General features: G+C 49.3%; 1 protein-coding gene across 1 annotated transcript in view; it reads left to right on the forward strand.

The window, feature by feature from the left end:
* LGR6 (leucine rich repeat containing G protein-coupled receptor 6) overlaps positions 1-17,105 on the forward strand; it is a 139,407-nt gene that overhangs the window by 87,082 nt on the left and 35,220 nt on the right. Inside the window, exons 5-6 of the mRNA XM_051639319.1 lie at positions 3,265-3,480; positions 14,288-14,359. Of these exons, the coding sequence (XP_051495279.1) occupies positions 3,265-3,480; positions 14,288-14,359 (288 nt within the window). The remainder of the gene's footprint in view (positions 1-3,264; positions 3,481-14,287; positions 14,360-17,105) is intronic.

A 17,105-nucleotide genomic window follows, 5' to 3' on the forward strand; every position in this document is an offset into this window, starting at 1 on the left:
CACTGAGGAATCTGGCTGGGCTCTGGTTTTCACACTCTGGAGCAGATTAAGGCAGCAACTACATGGCTGGAGCTCACCAATGTGCCCCGAGCACGGTGCTCTCCAGCCAGCGCCTGATGGACAGTGGCCACACTCAGCACAACACCCCTGCTGTCCACCAGGCAGCCCCTGCAGAGGTGACGGGTTCATTTGAGTCTTGAATGAACACTTGGGGATCATTTGAGTCTTGTGGAGGTGGCCTCTCACTGGGAGAAGGGTGTGGAGACACGGAGCAGAGCCTGGCTTGGAGCTGCAGCATATCCAAAGCCAGTTGCCACCCAAGAGCATTAACAAACTCCTTACATGAATCTGTTATTGCCCTTGTACTAACCGTAGGGTCCACAAAGAACCCACAAAAACAGGGAGATGCCTAAGAAGGCAAAAAAAAATAATCCACCAAGGACCCATGCTACCTCACTGGCACTTCTCTCATGCCTATGGACCATGGATGTAAAACAGTGCCTTAAAACTGGAAGAGGGGAGATTTAGGTGAGACATTAGGAGGAAATTCTTCACTCTGAGGCTGGTGAGACCCTGGCCCAGGTTGCCCAGGGAAGCTGTGGCTGCCCCATCCCTGGCAGTGTTGAAGGGCAGGTTGGATGGGGCTTGGAGCAGCCTGGGCTGGTGGGAGGTGTCCCTGCCCATGTGGGGGGTTGGATCTAGATGATCCATCAACACTGAGTCACTGTCACATGGAAGAGCTCCATCCTGGCTCACATCTATGGCTTCACTCAGGGGTTCATGACCACAGTGGGACATCAAGCTGAGCAGCCACAGGGTCCACTGCACTCCCATCCCTGTGTTGGGCAGCTCAGCCTGCTGTACCAGCCCTTGGCTCTGGTTTAGCATCTGCATTTCTTAGAGTTGAATCTGGTTTTGGAAAATCATAACTACCCTCAGTGGAGATTTTCATTGTCTGTTCTTTAATTGATTAAACTTGAAACAGAGCATTCACTTTAACATAATTTTCAGTACAGATATAGGGACTTGGGTGAAAGAATGGCTTTGAGAAGTGCATTATTACTTTTTGGGTGTTTTTTTTTTGAAAAACAGATTATGGTGCCAAAACCTAACAGAATTCTTATGCTGAAGAAGGACTGGAAAAATTAAGCAAATATTAACATTTCCCACACAAGTTTTAATTTTGATCCAAAAACATTTGGATCAAAACATTTTGATGAACAGTTTCAAATGGAGTCTTTCATCTTGCCCTGAGCTGCTGCAGGGTTTGCTGCTCTGCTCTTTTCACCCTTCGACTCAGGTTCGACAACAATGCTCTCCCACCCTTTGCATTTGTCTTCTCATGAAGATGAATGATGTTATGCTCTGATTTGTTTGTAGTCCTGGTGACAGGAGGTAAATTGAGGCAGACCTTTCAACATGCCCCCTCTCTTCAAGGGGAAAATATGCACCATGTTGTGTCAGCCCTCTGAGCAAAGATGCAAATCTTGTAGAATTGACTGAGCTTTGGGTGCCTTGAGCTTTTGTCCTCCCCAGAGGAATCAACAGAGCTGGCTGGAAAACTCCCAGCTAAGCAGCCTTGCCTGATGAAGTGCCCTCTGCAGCACTGCAATTCGGGAAAACACATTATTGTGGCAAAATGGAGGTAACAAAATAGGTATTGTGGGCATGACCTCAGTTTAAGGTGATGTTCTATCAAGACCTGTACGTTTAGGGTCTAGTTGTGAAGGGGGGTCTCAGGAAGTTTTGACTGCACTTCTCGACCAGGTACAAACCTCCACCTTTGTCACTCCAGATTGGAGCAGCCAGGGCAGGAAATGTTTCTCTTTGTGGCATGGGAAAAGGTGTGTTTCCCAGGATCACCTGGGAATTTCACAAAGGGAGCACTACCCCTACCCTGACCCTTCTACAGGGAGCACGGCTGGCACCCGGCCCCAGCCCTGCTCTAGGCACGTGCTGAGCCAGTTGGTCTCCTCCTTCAGACAAGGGCCTGGTGCCAAGGGGAACAGTGTCTGAGGCTCTCCTCCAGTGTCTGACTTTCATCAAAATCATTACTTTATATAGTCAAAAAGATGAATTTCTATAGCAAAGTCCTTTGGGGAGGATTGTCAATTTGAGGGCTGGGCCATGAAAATTACATCAACTTCCTTCTCTCATGCTTTAATAAGAGACAAAGTGCTTTCTCTTTTGTAATTTGAATTCTAAGATCTTTCCTTTAGATAGCTTGGAAAAATCAAATAAGATATGCTGGCCCTGAATGGAAATCAGAATTTCCTTTCTCCTTGGTATAATTGGTTCCTGGTATTTCATCCAAATTTGAAGTGTTTGCCTCTTATATTTGGATTTTAAAATCTACAGCTAACACAGTGTCTCCTGCTCACCATTGCTGGAATGAGAGATCTTTAAGGGAGATGATTCCCAAATCTAGGTTTTGAACTTCTTTTTTTTCATTATAAGATTAATATTTTTTGGCTTGTCATTCTATTCTGGAACTAAAACAAGTCTTAAAAATTAAAGTTTCTCACCAAATTAAACCTCAAATTCAATTGCCTCAAGGTTTCCCTGATGATTAAAAAACAAAACCCAACACCAATTGGCAAATCAAGAAGAAAGAAAGGCCTGAACATGTGTGAGACAGAGAGCAGAGGCTCAGCTCCTGCCCCATGACATATGGTCTGGCTGGTCTGTGGTGATTTGCAGGTAGCTCTGGCTGGTGAGATCCAACACAGGACCCCAAGCAGGGCTGCCACGTGTTTCACATTTCCAGATGAGCTCTTTTCTTCTGGAATGGGGCTTTGGCCACGTGCTTGGCTGTCCTGAAGTGGGTCTGGGCAGTTTGTGGGTGCGCCAGGTAGTGCCCTGCCTCTGCAGATGGGCTCAGGCAGGTCCAGGGCAAGCTCGGCCCCAGGAGATGCAGCTTTGATGCTCATTTCTAAGAGGGGTGCCTGCAAGCCACAGCTGGCCACTGCCCACCTGGTGGCTTCCTGAGAAACATCTTAGCCCAACCACTTTGTTTAAGAAGCTGCCATCAGTTGGCAGCACCCAATGACCATGAAGAAGGGATCATACTGGTGGTGGTCAAACATCTCCAAGCACAGGCAGGAGCCTTGCACCAAGACCTCCTTATGCTAATCACTACATATGCCTAATCCAATCTCCCAGGCCATCAATCCCTCCAAACTCCCTTTGCATAACGCTGCAGGCACGGAAAGCAATGCTGGATCTGTCTCTGACTTCTCCCCACCCTGATTCTTTCCCACTTAGACGCCTGGATGCAAACCTCATCTCTGTGGTGCCCGAGAAGAGCTTTGAGGGGCTGCTCTCCTTGCGTCACCTGTGGCTGGACGATAATGCCCTGACCGAGATCCCAGTCCAAGCTCTGAACCACCTCCCAGCGCTGCAAGCCATGACCTTGGCTCTCAACCAGATCTGGCACATCCCTGATTATGCCTTCCAGAACCTCAGCAGCCTCGTGGTGCTGTAAGCTTCTCCCTTGTTATTACCTCACAGCGCGGCATCCTCTTTGCTGGAACAAGGTGCTGACCCTGCCTGGCAAATCAGTCTCACAGTCACAGAGTGGTCAGGGTTAGAAGGGACCTCTAAAGATCATCTAGTCTAACCCCCTGCTAGAGCAGGGTCACCTCCAGCAGATCCCACAGGAACACATCCAGAGGGGTTGGGAATGTCTCCAGAGAAGGAGACTCTGCCACCTCCCTGGGCAGCCTGTCCCAGGGCTCTGTCACCCTCACAACAAAGAGATTTTTTTTCCTTAAGTTCAGCAGGAACCTCCTGTGCTCCAGTTTGTGCCCATTGCCCCTTGTCCTGTCACTGAACACCAGCTGAACAACCCAGCTCTCAGACCTGGTGGGCACTCCCCAGGAGCAGCTTCTTGCTGCAGGGGCAGCAGGCAGAGGTTTTGTTCACAAGGGATAAGGAATCCCCACTTTTCAGTATGAAAGGCCAAAACTGGATCTTCAATATTTATCATGTATTTCCCACTTTTCACTTCAGAGTCAAAACACTGTCCAATGTGACTCAAAAAATGCTATGCATATTTAAAAAATTCTCAATCAGATCAAAAATCAATTTTTATTTTCTTGGAAAACATGCCAAGAAAACTTTTCGATCACTACGATTTTGAACAGAAGGTCTAACCTCAACACCTTGGCCAAGCCTGTGCATGCACAGCATGGCTGTCTCGCAGATGCAGATCAACTACTAAGCTGTTAGAGATTTAGATGAGACATTAGGAGGAAATTCTTTGCTGTGAGGGTGGTGAGACCCTGGCCCAGGTTGCCCAGGGAAGCTGTGGCTGCCCCATCCCTGGCAGTGTTGAAGGGCAGGTTGGATGGGGCTTGGAGCAGCCTGGGCTGGTGGGAGGTGTCCCTGCCCATGCAGGGGGTTGGGTCTAGATGATCTTTAAGGTCCCTTGCAACCCAAACAAGTCTGGGATTCTGTGATTCTATCATTCTCTGCAGAGATCAGAAGCCCACATGCATGTTGGTGTTCTGTTTTCATGACAAACATTTTACTGACAGCATTCAGAGCAATGCAGAGGACAGTGCTGCTCACTGGAAACACCTGGTCCAGAAGGAAAACATTTCCTTCATGGGCTGCAAGAGACATTAAGCCACTCTTCAGCCTAGAATCAAAAAGCAAACTCATGTCTTTGACAATTCATCCTTTGCAGCTTCATCACAGAATCACCCAATTGGCCTTTCTATCAGCAGTGGATGGTGTAGTATCCAGCTTTTAAAAGGAATTTTCCATGTGCAGGTTAGCTGGTCACTGCTTCTTTGGTGTTGATAGAAGGTTCAGGTGTGATTGCCAATGACTTGATGGCTCATATATCTACACAGAATCATTAAATCACAGACTGGTTTGGGTTCGAAGGGACCTTAAAGATATCTAGATCCAACCCCTCTGCCATGGGCAGGGACACCTCCCACCAGCCCAGGCTGCTCCAAGCCCCATCCAACCTGCCCTTCAACACTGCCAGGGATGGGGCAGCCACAGCTTCCCTGGGCAACCTGGGCCAGGCTCTCACCAGCCTCACAGCAAATAATTTCCTCCTCATGTCTCATCTAAATCTCCCTCTTCTAGTTTAATCCCTTCCCCCTCATCCCATCCCTCCCTGCCCTTGTCCCAAGTCCCTCCCCAGCTTTCCTGGAGCCCCTTCAGGCACTGGAAGGTGCTCTAAGGTCTCCCTGGAGCCTTCTCTTCTCCAGGCTGAACACCCCAACTCTCCCAGCCTGTCTCCAGAGCAGAGCTGCTCCAGCCCTTGGATCAATTCTGTGGCCTTCTCTGGACACAAAATACCACTTTTCAGTTTGGTAATATGCATTGATACTAGGGTATTAAGTACCCTCAGCATATGGTGCCTTAGTGAAAGTTTAGCAATTATTTCACTTTCAAAATGTCATGTGTTTACTGAAGCCACCCAGCACAGAAAGTGCTTGGACAGAGCACAATCCAGTTTTATTAAACATCAATTTCAGCTGTTTAGACAAAGCATAAAGGCTTCTTTAGGAGAAATGCTAAAAGCAACTTAAGAAATGTCAAATAAGTAGTTTTCACCCACAACAGTGTTCATTCTACAAGACATCCCATGACCATCACAATGCAACCACTTCGTTCAGCTTTAATGGCCAGCACTGCGGGTGAGCTGACATTCGGGGCTGTATTTCAGGCTCCAAAGCCTGCTGCTTCCCTTCTGCCCTATCCCATGCTCGGGGTGAGAAGCAACTCCTTAATTGAACAGGCAAGCTCAAGAAATAAAAGTCATTGACCATTAGGTCACAAGGGAGAGAATAATGTCCCACCACAGGCAGCTGGGAGGGAACACGTGTGATCCTGCCAGGCGCTGTGGGACACAATGCTGGATTTTTGTCGGATCACAAGTGTTTGGCAGAGCTGGCCCCATAAATCTCTCTCATGCCTCCACGCACACCCTTGTCAGCACCCAGCCAGTGGAAAGTCACCCAGTGTCCTCCCTGTGTCCCTGCTTCAGACTCACCCACCAAACACCCCCAAAAGCCAGCAGAGCTGGGCAGGAAAGTGTTTGAGACTTTCTTTACCAGGATGCAGATGATACGTGTGCTCATTCTTCTGCAAGTGTCTGAATTTGCATGAAGATGGAAAAGCTCAGTCTGGAGAATGGAGAAGCCCAATTCTGGGCTTCCCAGTTCAGGAGAGACTGGGAATTGCTGGAGAGTCCAGCACAGGGCAACAAAGATGACCAGAGGGTTCAGCATCTCCCTGATGAAGAAAGGTTGAGAGAGCTGGGACTGTTCAGCCTGGAAAGGATAAGGCTAAGGGGAGACCTTACTGCTGTCTACACATTTCTACAGGGTGGGTGCAGGGAGGAAGGAGCCAGACTCTTCTCAGTAGTGTCCAGCAATAGGACAAGGGGCAATGGGTACAAATTGAAACACAAGAATTTCCATCTGATTATGAGGAAAAACTTCTTGACTGGAACAGGCTGCCCAGGGGAGTTGTGGAGCCCCCTTCTCTGGAGACATTTAAGACCCACCTGAATGCAGACCTGTGTAATGTGCTCCAGGTGATCCTGCTTTAGCAGTGGGGTTGGACACATCTCTAGAGGTCCCTTCCAACTCCAATGATTCTGTGATTCTCTGAAGAGCTGGGTGCTACCATGAACACTGGGGAACCTCTGGCCTGAAAGATGTTAAAATGAGCAACTGGGGGAGGAGAGCGCAGGGCAGATGGGGAGGAGCACATGGGGATCTCTCCTATCTAGGATAATTAATGCTCATGGTCAGGGCTGACCAGGGCTGAGGGCATGGTCTTCCCAGGGCAGAGATGTGCTGGTTCTCCTCCACACACCTTGGGCCTCTGGGGAAAAGTGGGTGACTGTGTGGACACCGAGCACCAAAGTCACCGTGTCCAGGCCTCCCTCAGGAACAGGTTAAGGGGTTCAGCCTCTGCTAATCAATCACAGCTCTGCTAAGGAATTCCCAGAACCACTGAATTCTCTGGGTTGGAAAAGACCTTCAGGATCATTGAGTCCAACAGTTCATCTAACACTGGCAAGTCCTTAACTAAACCATAACCCTAAGTACTGTGTCTGTATGACTCTTTAATCCTTCCAGGAATGGGGACTCCACCCCTGCCCTGGGCAGCCTGGGCCGGGGCCTGACAGCCTCTTGGGGAAGTAATTGCTCCCAAGATCCAATCTAAACCTCCCCTAGCACAACCTGAATCTGTTTCCTCTTGTCCTATCCCTTATAACTTCATTGAACAGACTGATCCCCCCCTCACTCCAACCTCCTCCCAGGCAGCTGCAGGTCTCCCCTCAGCCTCCTTTGCTCCAGGCTGGACACCCCCAGCTCCCTCAGCTGCTCCTCTTCATAAGACATGCTCCAAACCCTTCATCAGCTTCCTTTCTCTTCTCTGGACATGCTCACGTAGCTCAATGTCTTTCCTGTAGTGATGGGCCCAGAACTGACTCCAGTACTCAAGGTGTGGCCTCTGATTCCCTGATCTCAGTCTCATCTATTGCTGCTGGAGATTTCTGAGCAGGGCTGTGGGGTGTTCAGGAAGCCAAGCCCCATGTAGATCCCTCCTCATGAGATCTGTGAGCCTCAGTGACTGGAACCATCCACTCCCCAGCTGTGACAACAAGGGCTTCATGTGCTGTGTGTTGGCTCTGCTGCTGATGGCAGAAGGGAGATGCCTGATCCGGGTGCCTCATAGGAGCAGGACACTGAAAATGTTGCCTCCAAGTCTGATCTCTTCAGAATAGGATGTGTCTCAGCATCTACAAGTAGAAATAGTCCTGAATACTTTTCAGCAAATGACTTATAAGAAGCAAAGGTGGTTTTTACCAAAAGCATCTTCTTTCTCAGGGATGAAAGGTTTTTCATCTAGAACAAGCATCTGAAACCCCCCTGCTGCTGTGCTGACAGGCTGATAAAGTGCATGACAGCAGCTCTTGTCAGTGTCCCTCAGCTCCTCTGTCAGCTGAACTCAGCAGAAAGTCAGCTCTTCAACCAGGAATCAGCCCCAGAGGGATCCACTAGTCCTTCAGCAAAAACTCACAGGGGCAAATTTGGGAACTGTAGCCTCTGTTGCAGAGGTGTCTTTGCTGCCACGTGTCTGCAGGTCCTTTCTTTCCTGGTGTCACCAAAGGAGCTGGGAGCACTCCCAGCAGACACGTGGGACACAGAGTCACAGTGACCTCTCCTCGACAGACAAAGCAGTGGAGGGGTTGGCTCTGCAGCTCCGTGATGGCAGACCTGGCCAGAGAAAATCTTCAGGTGCTTTTGCCTTCACCATATGCTCTTTGCTTTATTGACTTATTATTAACAACTGCAGAAAATGCCAGCAAATACTGAAATTGTGTTTTTTGGGAGGTTAACTCAGGGAGCAATTGTGATTATAACACTGAGCACTGACACTGAATACATGAAAAGAAATCCCATCTCTGGCCTGTGGCATGAAATTGAGGAAGCTACTTTATGGCTTTCTAGCCAATTCCTTATAGCAAAAATAATAGATATGGTGCTGAGGGACATGGGTGAGTGGTGGCCTTGGCAGTGCTGGTTCAACAGTTGAATTTGATGATCTTAAAGGTCTTTTCCAACACAAGTGATTCCATAATGCTGCAGTGGTGTATGTCAGGGAATCCTTCAAGTTAGTGCAAATGAAGCCAAAACCCAGATCCTTCTCTGTTTGGGTCCTCAGGGAGCCTTAGCTTCTGGAAACCCCACCAGCTCAGACCTTCCTGCAATTCAGAATATCCCACTGGCAAAAGGACCCAGCATTTGCTGCCTGAGACACAGGGAGCTTGGAACCACTGAGTTAACTTGGCCCTTTAATGCAAAAAAGATGTTTCACTGATCTGGCCCTGACCCTTGTCTTCCTGCACCAGTCTTTCAAACACCAGGGCTCTGGGAAAGTCCTTTTCATGCCACTACTAGTTAGTTTTGCTTAATGCTCTCTAATTCTTGCTCTCTGCCTCCTCTGTGTCAGCTCTGCCTTTGTTACTGTCCCCATCCAGTTCACCATTTTGCAATCAGAAGTTACTCAACATGTCACACTTGTTTGATCCTCCACACCTTTGAGATGTAGACACCATGTAGCAAAGACAAAGACTACTGCCAGTTTATGTGCCATTCCCAAGCCCATTTTCACTTTTCTAGTCATCCCTATCATTTGATTTTCCTTTTTGATAGCTACTAGACACCAAGACCTTTTTCCTGTAGATATTTAAAGCCTGTTACTGGATATGCTCATACAAGACTGGTTTCTCCCTTCCCCTCCCAGCACTTTACATTCATGTAACCTGAATTTCAGCTGATGTTTTATTGTCAAGGACAAACCACTCACCTGCAAGTGATTCTCTCTTAGGTCACCCAGCAAGACCTTCCAGCTCAATGTGTCAAGATCTGAAGACAGTAAAGGAAGGATATTTAGTAGAATTTCTAGAATTTCTCTTTCTTACAGTTTTTCTCATTTAAGGACATGATTCAGCTCTCTACCAACATTGTGTAGTGACTAGAGGAAAAAACTGGTTTCCAGGACTCCTGATTCCCATTGCCATGCTGATCCTTGTTCTGGTGGTACTCTGGCCAAAACTGCCAAAAGATCTCACTGATTTGCAGTGCTCTCCCTGCCTGGGAGCAAAGGTCAAACATCTCATCCCTGCTTTCCAGGGGAGCTGAGCACCAGATGTTTCTGGGACTCAGAGCTCCCCAGCACAGTGATCCCCACTTGTGATTTAGGTTTCTCTACTTATCCATGGCCAAATTGATGAAAAGGGCAATTTTGCAAAAATAGAGCTGGAAATTCATCATGGTAATGGCTGGTCCAGTGGGAGGATTAATATAATGCCAGATTTGAACTTTTTTGAAATAATCTAATGCAAATAACTGATGGAAAATATTTACATTTGTCCTTTTGGAGAAGCAAAAATAAGTTACTAGAAATGAGAGCAATGGAGAATCCACACTTCTCTTCGTAGTTTGTTCTAGTGGTTCATCATCCTTATTGTTTCCCATTTGAATTTTCTTTGGCTTTGACTTCAGGCATTTTTTCATATTAGTCTTTTCTCCACCAAATCACAGAACCATTCTAGTACCCATTTTCTATTCATTATTCTATACCAATGTCACTGTTTGACTCAGGTTCGACAACAAATGCTCTCGATCCCCTCCCCCTGCCACCCAGGTTTACCTTTGCCTGAAGCAGGATAAACCCAAACACTTTTACCTGCAGGTTTCTTTCACACACCACAGGGACTTTATCCCCATCTGAGGGTGTAAAAGGTCTGACTGAGCAGGACCAGCCCCATTGATGGATCCTCTGGTATTAACTAACCAGGTGGCCTTTGCCAAAGTTTTGTCCCAGTTTTTGAAAGTTCCACCCCCCATTGCCTTCAGGGCAGCTTTTAACAGACCTTTCAGCTTTCCCTGAGGCTTGTGCACAGTATGGGATATGGTAGATCCACTCAATACCAGGCTCTTCAGCCCAGTCACTGACAAGACTGTTTTTGAGAAGAGTCCCATTGTCTGACCCAGCTCTCTCTGGAGTGCCATGTCTCCACAAGATTTGCTTCTCAAGGCCCAGGATAGTATTCCAGGCTGTGGCATGAGGCACAGGAGAGGTTTCCAGCCATTCTGTACTTGTTTCCACCACTATAAGCACACAGCACTTACCCTGGCAGCTCTGAGGCAGTGTGATAGAGTCAGTTTGCCAGGCCCCCCCACACCTGTACTGTGACCACCTCCCCTCACACCACAAAGGTTTCAACCATTTCACCTGCTTAATTGCAGCACGTCTCACAGTCCTGGATCACCTGCACTACAGTGTCCATGGTGAAGTCCACCCCTTGGTCACAAGCCCATCTGTGTGTTGCATCTCTGCCCTGATGACCTGAAGTGTCACGGGCCCATCGAGCCAGAAAGAGCTCACCCTTGTGTTCCCAGTCCAAGTCTCTTTGGAACACCTGAGCAGCCTCACCTGCTCGATGGTTGTGTCCAGGTTCCTCAGTGGCTTGACTCAGAGGCTCGTGTTTTTTATTGCTCTTCTCTGCACCCAATTCCAAATCACCATCACCCAGCTGACAGTGGTAGTACCAGAAACACATTTAGCCTTCCAGAGCCAGTTTCACCAGTGCAGGATGCAGATGCAATACAATTTAATATAATTTCCCTTTACTTGCACTCTGCTCTCCTCTTCAAATCCTTTATTCTTCTGCCTTTATTGAACCACTTTTTAGCACATTAGCTCAACCTGCTCTGCCTTGTGTGTCAGACACATGACAGAGGTGCCCTATGCCCTTGGCAGGTGGCAATTCCAGACTTGGAGCTCACAATGTTCCTACCTGTGTTGTTCAGTACAAGGATCTCCAGGAACTTTTAATCCACTGGAAGAATACAGGGAAAAGGGAGCAAAATGAGAATGAAACAAATTGTACTGCAGGGACCATTTGAAAAAATCTCATTTATGCCCATTTTGTGATAAGAAATCGCTGGCAAGGACAAAAAAATCTCCCTTCTAGAGACTGTTGTACTTTTTTTTTTTTTTGTGGATACCAGCTCTGACAACAAGGGCTTAAAGGCTTCTCATGGTTTTGCATCACAAGAGGGGTTTTTTTATAGCCCAGCACCAAGCATCTTGAGCTGCTATCAAACCAGCTGCAATTTACAGGGCAGAATATAACATCGTGTGGGCTGTGCTCAAACTGACAAACACTGGAAATGTTGCAATTCCACTTGTTAAAATTTATTTACCCAGGGAGGAAAAAAAAGGCAGCATAGAAGAAAGGAATGTCTTTTCAAGTGTTTACCTCCCAGTTCTCCTATTTCCATTATTGCCCTGTGGTTGGATAACAACTCTAGAGTTCAACTTGGACAGCAGGTTTTTTTTTTAAATAACTCCCTTTTTTGGTTGCTCCTCATTTTCTCAGCAGCAAAGAACACCCTTCTGATGATTATCATTACTCTGCCTCCAAAGCACTTCAGGGCCAAATATAAACCCAGCAGGTGATTGCTTTTCTCTTCTGTCTCCCTGGCCTGACTGGAGTGACAGCAGCCAGTGGCTCAGCACGTTCCAGCTCAGATGAGGTGTCCTGTTGTCCCACCCCAACAAATCTCCAAGGAACTCACATCTTCCCAGGCTTCACTGTGTCCTTTCTCCTCACACTGTCCCCTCACAAGAGACAGAGGGATGGGACAAGGGGTTCCTGTGGTATCTTTTGCTGTGATTACAGAGCAACTCCAGGTACCAAAGTTAATTTGCCAAATAAAAGGTCCAGGGATCAAAGGGACCAAAATGTTGGCACCAGCTGGTACTGGAAGTGCCCAGTGAAGTAAGAGCAAGGTGACCTGAAGCTGCCCTGTAAGACTGGACAGAGGAAACCACTTGGACTTGAACTTCTCTTCCTGTGAAGAGACATTTCTTCTGTAGGATTCTGCTTCCATTCTTCTATTGATTCTGCTTCCATTCTCCTCTAAGAGTCACAATAAAACCAAGTTTTCTTTCAGGCAACTTCCTTTTCTTTTTTCCTGTTGGCTAAAAGGAGCAAACACATTTTATCACTCATCTTTCCCCTCCCTTCCCCTTCCTCTGAAATGTTTGTATGTTCTTATCCCAATGACAAACATCTGTCTTGGGCTGGTTTCTGTTTTGCAAGCCCCCACCAACCTGCCCTAGAGCCTGGCAATTCCACTCCCAGCTCCCTCCTGTTTTACCCAAGAAATTTGGCAGTGGGAGCTTCCTGTGCTCAGCCAAACAGCTCACACATGAATCCAGGTGGAGTGAGAGGTTTTTCAAGCCGAGACAGATTTAGATCAAGCAGCAAAACCCAAAAATAGTCATTGATCCACCTGCCAATGTGGAGCCTCCCCCAGGCTCTTGGAAGGAGGCAGCAGAGTTGGACAAAGGCTGGTGGAAGAGAGAAAAGGGCCCCGAAGGCAAGTGGGGTGGCAGCAGATTAACCACATGGCATCTCAGTTAAAGGGGAACCTTGGCTGGAAAATGAACTGAGGAGGAAACCTACTCTAGCAGAGAGCAAAGAGAGTATCCTGCCTAGAGGACCTTACCTCCTTGGTGAACATTTCTCTGCACAGACCACCCCAGTCCAGACATGGACAACTCTCATGTGCTTAAGGGCAAGCTGGTTGGAGTGCAGGCTGGGCAGCAGTGGGTTGTCTTCTCCTGTTTTTAAGCAGGTTTTCCTCAGGCTGCTCCAAGTTCTCTCTCTATGGATTTCAAGGTGTCCTTGAGTGTGATTTCAGAGGGAGATGCACAATGAGCCATGCAGCTCCCACAAGCTGTAAGGGAAGCCAGCTGGCAATAGTACTCAGATGTGCACACACACACACAGTGTTTGGCAATTGGAAAGGAAGAATCCAGGAAGTAAGGTCCTGAATTTGCTAAAAATCTGACACATGGGAGCAAAGGGCCCATGGAAACAGAGACCCCTGCAGATGGGACTCCAGGGGAACTCACCACTGACGGAGCTTCCAAGGCAAAACCACCCTGGGTGGCTTTGCACGCTTGGGGCCCCCAGCACCTGGTTTTCCAGCAGCAGCAGTAAAGTTGGGAGGTCGAGAGTCCCTTAAGCACTTGATACTTATTACATGGAGCTGCAGGATGAAGGGGCACTGGGAATTGCTGCCTTGGTGAGCATCAGCCTGTCACACAGCCCCTGCACTTCAGCCAGACACTTGGAAATATTAAACAACTTCCATTGCAACCAAATTGGAGCCAATCCAGGACCTGGCAGCATTTTTTGTTTATTTGGTTTGTTTTTTTGTTTGTTTGGTTGGGTTTTTTTCTAGATAATAAACTGTGACTAACAGGATAATTTTTGAGCTCAAAGCCTTCCTGCTGCTACTACAGCTCTGAGGAGGCCAAATATCACTGAGTACTGAGGTAGCTCCCTGTGCCCATGAGCAACATGGGCAGCCTGGCACTTTGTAAGGTTGAGCCCACTGTAAGGGGAGATCTAGGGTGTTCCTTGATGATTTTTGCTTCAGCATGTTCATGACAAGTCACCTGGCAGCTGTGACACTGGAGGTCTCAGGGAATCTCCTACATCAGCCTGGAATTCCTGGGAAATACGGGAGCTCTGTGGCTGCTCTTGTGGGGCAAGAACTATTGCCCCAGCGTGTGTCTCATGGGGCAAGGGAGAGGACCCTGGAACACCCCTTGTCATTCCAGTCCAGTCTGTGCTCAGCTTGCAGGATGTCCCTGACCCATGGCTCAGAGCAGAAGAAGGGCAGCTGCACCTCCACTGACATCTCTGCTTTGTCCACAGGCACCTGCACAACAACCGGATCCAAAGCCTGGGAGCCAACGGCTTTGATGGGCTGCACAGCCTGGAAACCCTGTGAGTCACCTGCTTTCCTCTCTGTCCTGCTCTGGCATGTGTCCGTCCCCTGCATGGACATCTGTGGGGAAGGGCTGGTGGCTCTGGTCACTCACCACCCTGCTCTGAGGGCAGCAGCAGGGCTGGCCCCAGGCACTAACCCAGCAAGTCAATGCCCAGGGCAAGATGCTTCCTGGGGTGGTGGCAGACTGGACTTTCTCCCTGGGTTTGTGCAAGGTGGTCTGGCTGTACTGGTGCTGCAGGGGGGGGGCGTGTGTGGAGGGGCTGGGAGGGGGGTCCGAGGCTCTGGACACAAATCCAGTCCTGGTGCAATCCAGAGAGCTTGCAGGGATGCTCAGGGAGTGTCCCCAAGGCCTCACCACATGCACATGGTCCTCCTAAACACCTGACTCTACTGAAATGAGGGGCTGGCTTGAGTTCAATGCTGGTAAAATCCTTTTTGAGATGGTCTCGTGTCACCAGGCATCACCCATGGCCAGATTACTTCATCTAGCACCATGTTCTTGGCATGGCTGGGCAGGGAATCTGTCAAGTGAGCTTGGCAGAAGATGGGAAGCAGGAATGAATTGTCCACCAGGGCACAACTTTATTAGCAGCAGATGGGTCACCCTGAGACTCAGAGACTGAAACCTGGTGGCCTTGTCTTGCACACACCACACCTTTGGTGGCAGTTGGAATTGCTGGGGTCTCCTGTTCTGTGTGTTGGCCTAGAATGACACATAAACAAGCATCCAGGCTCTGGAGGAGAAGCAGATGTGTTTGTTGCCTTCAGTTGTGCAGAAACATGTCATTGCATGCAGGCCTTGGTGTCAGAGTCAGGTCCTCACTCCTTGCCAGGGAGAAAAGGGGGTTGGCTCATGGCAAAAAGAGGTGACACTTCCTGATATTCAAGTGCTGCTCAAGAAGGCAGAGCCCCTCTGTGCCCAGTACAGTGCCAGCAGCAGCCATGGGGTGAGGGTGGGAGCAGCAGGCAAGGACATGCTTGTCCCCAGACATGCTCCTCGGGCAGGACCATGACACACATTGTCTCTTACTTTCAGGCTGGCACGTCCTGGGGCCACCCAGAAGGGCTCAGCTGGGGAGAGGTCCAGCAGTGCCAGGGATGGGGGGGAGGCTGCTGGATGGTCTCCTCTGGTGACCCCCAGGCCCCCCTATCACTGTGCCAGCTCAGCTTTCTCCCCAGCCACTTGTGGTGGGCACAGGGCACAGTGGTGGCACCAGGCAGCACAAGGGCAGGTTGCAGGAGGCAGTGGAGGAATTACTGATGGAACAATCCCTTGTGTACCCAGGCATCCCATGCAGCAACATCACAGCCACCTCAGGACAACCTTATTCTGCAGCCAAGGGGTTACAGCCACCCTGCTGCCCATCACCAGGAGGATGGAGCTGCCCAGAAGAAGCTGCCCCTTTATTTACTGTGGGAAGGACTAAAGGGCTTCCTGTGCCCTAGGAGATAATACAGTTTCCACAGACACTGTGCTCAAAACCCATTTTCCTCTCTTCCCCTCTGCTCCTGCCTCATGCAGCCCCTCCAAGCCCCCGCAGCAGCCAGGGCAGCTCAGCATCTCACTCTCTGCAAGGACAGGACTGCACAGCACAGCAGGGACACAGCTCTCTGTCCCTGCACAGATTAGGTACTGACCAGGACTATTCAGCCTCCAAGGGCTGTCCCCTTGGAGCAGGGCTCTTCTGCCCACTGCCTGTATCCAAGCTCTGACGGCCCAGACTTGTGGTGTGACTTTCTCACAACCCTGTCCTCCACCAGCCAAGACAGTGCTGTGGGCAAGAGCTCCAGACTCTCCTCCACATCTGATCACACAAGTGTCACAGAGTGCTCAGGGTTGGAAGGGACCTGTGGAGATTATCTAGTCTGACCCCACCTGCTAGAGCAGGGTCACCTACAGCAGATCCCACAGGAACACATCCAGATGGGTTTGGGATGTCTCCAGGAATGGAGACTCCACCACCTCTCTGGGCAGCCTGTCCCAGGGCTCTGTCACCCCTGTTTTTCCTCATGTTCAGCTGGAACCTCCTGTGCTCCAGTTTGTGCCCATTGCCCCTTGTCCTGTCACTGGGCACTGCTGGGAAGAGTCTGGCCCCATCCTGCTGACACCCCTGGAGATACTGGTGAGGGTTGATGAGATCCCCCCTCAGTCTCCTCCCCTCCAGCTGAACAGCCCCAGCTCTCCCAGCCTCTCCTCACAGGCAGGTGCTCCAGTCCCCTCAGCACTTGCTGGCCCTGCCCTGGACCCTCTCCAGTAGCTCCTTGTCCTTTTTGAACGGGGCTCTCAAGAGAGAGTAAGCTGCCTTCTGCTCCTCTTGGCCCAAACATCTAATTCTCACCTCCAGGCCAGCAAGCATTTCAAGTCACTGATCCCTGAGGAACACACAGTTCCCCAAGTGAGCCTTGCCCCTCGTGTTCATCCCCAGGACCCTCTCCCCACTGACCAAGGCTTGCCAAGATTTGTGGCATAAAACAGCCAAACAACAGCCCAGCCAAGCTGCTGAACCCACACCCACCTACCACCTCTCATCTCTTACAGCCTCTGCACATCACTTTTCACTCCAATTATGATCACATTCTGCTGACAGCACATAGCACATTTTCTTGGCTTGTGGAGGCCAAACTGCTCTCAGGTGCCCTGTGGGCATTACCTCCTGGAAGGCAGCAGGATGGTAAAGTTGGTGAAGACAGAAACTTCTCCAGGGTTCCTAAAGTCAGTATTTGTGGCCAGATGGTGATTAT

This window comes from Apus apus, chromosome 23, assembly GCF_020740795.1.
Source record: "Apus apus isolate bApuApu2 chromosome 23, bApuApu2.pri.cur, whole genome shotgun sequence".
Lineage (NCBI taxonomy): Eukaryota > Metazoa > Chordata > Aves > Apodiformes > Apodidae > Apus > Apus apus.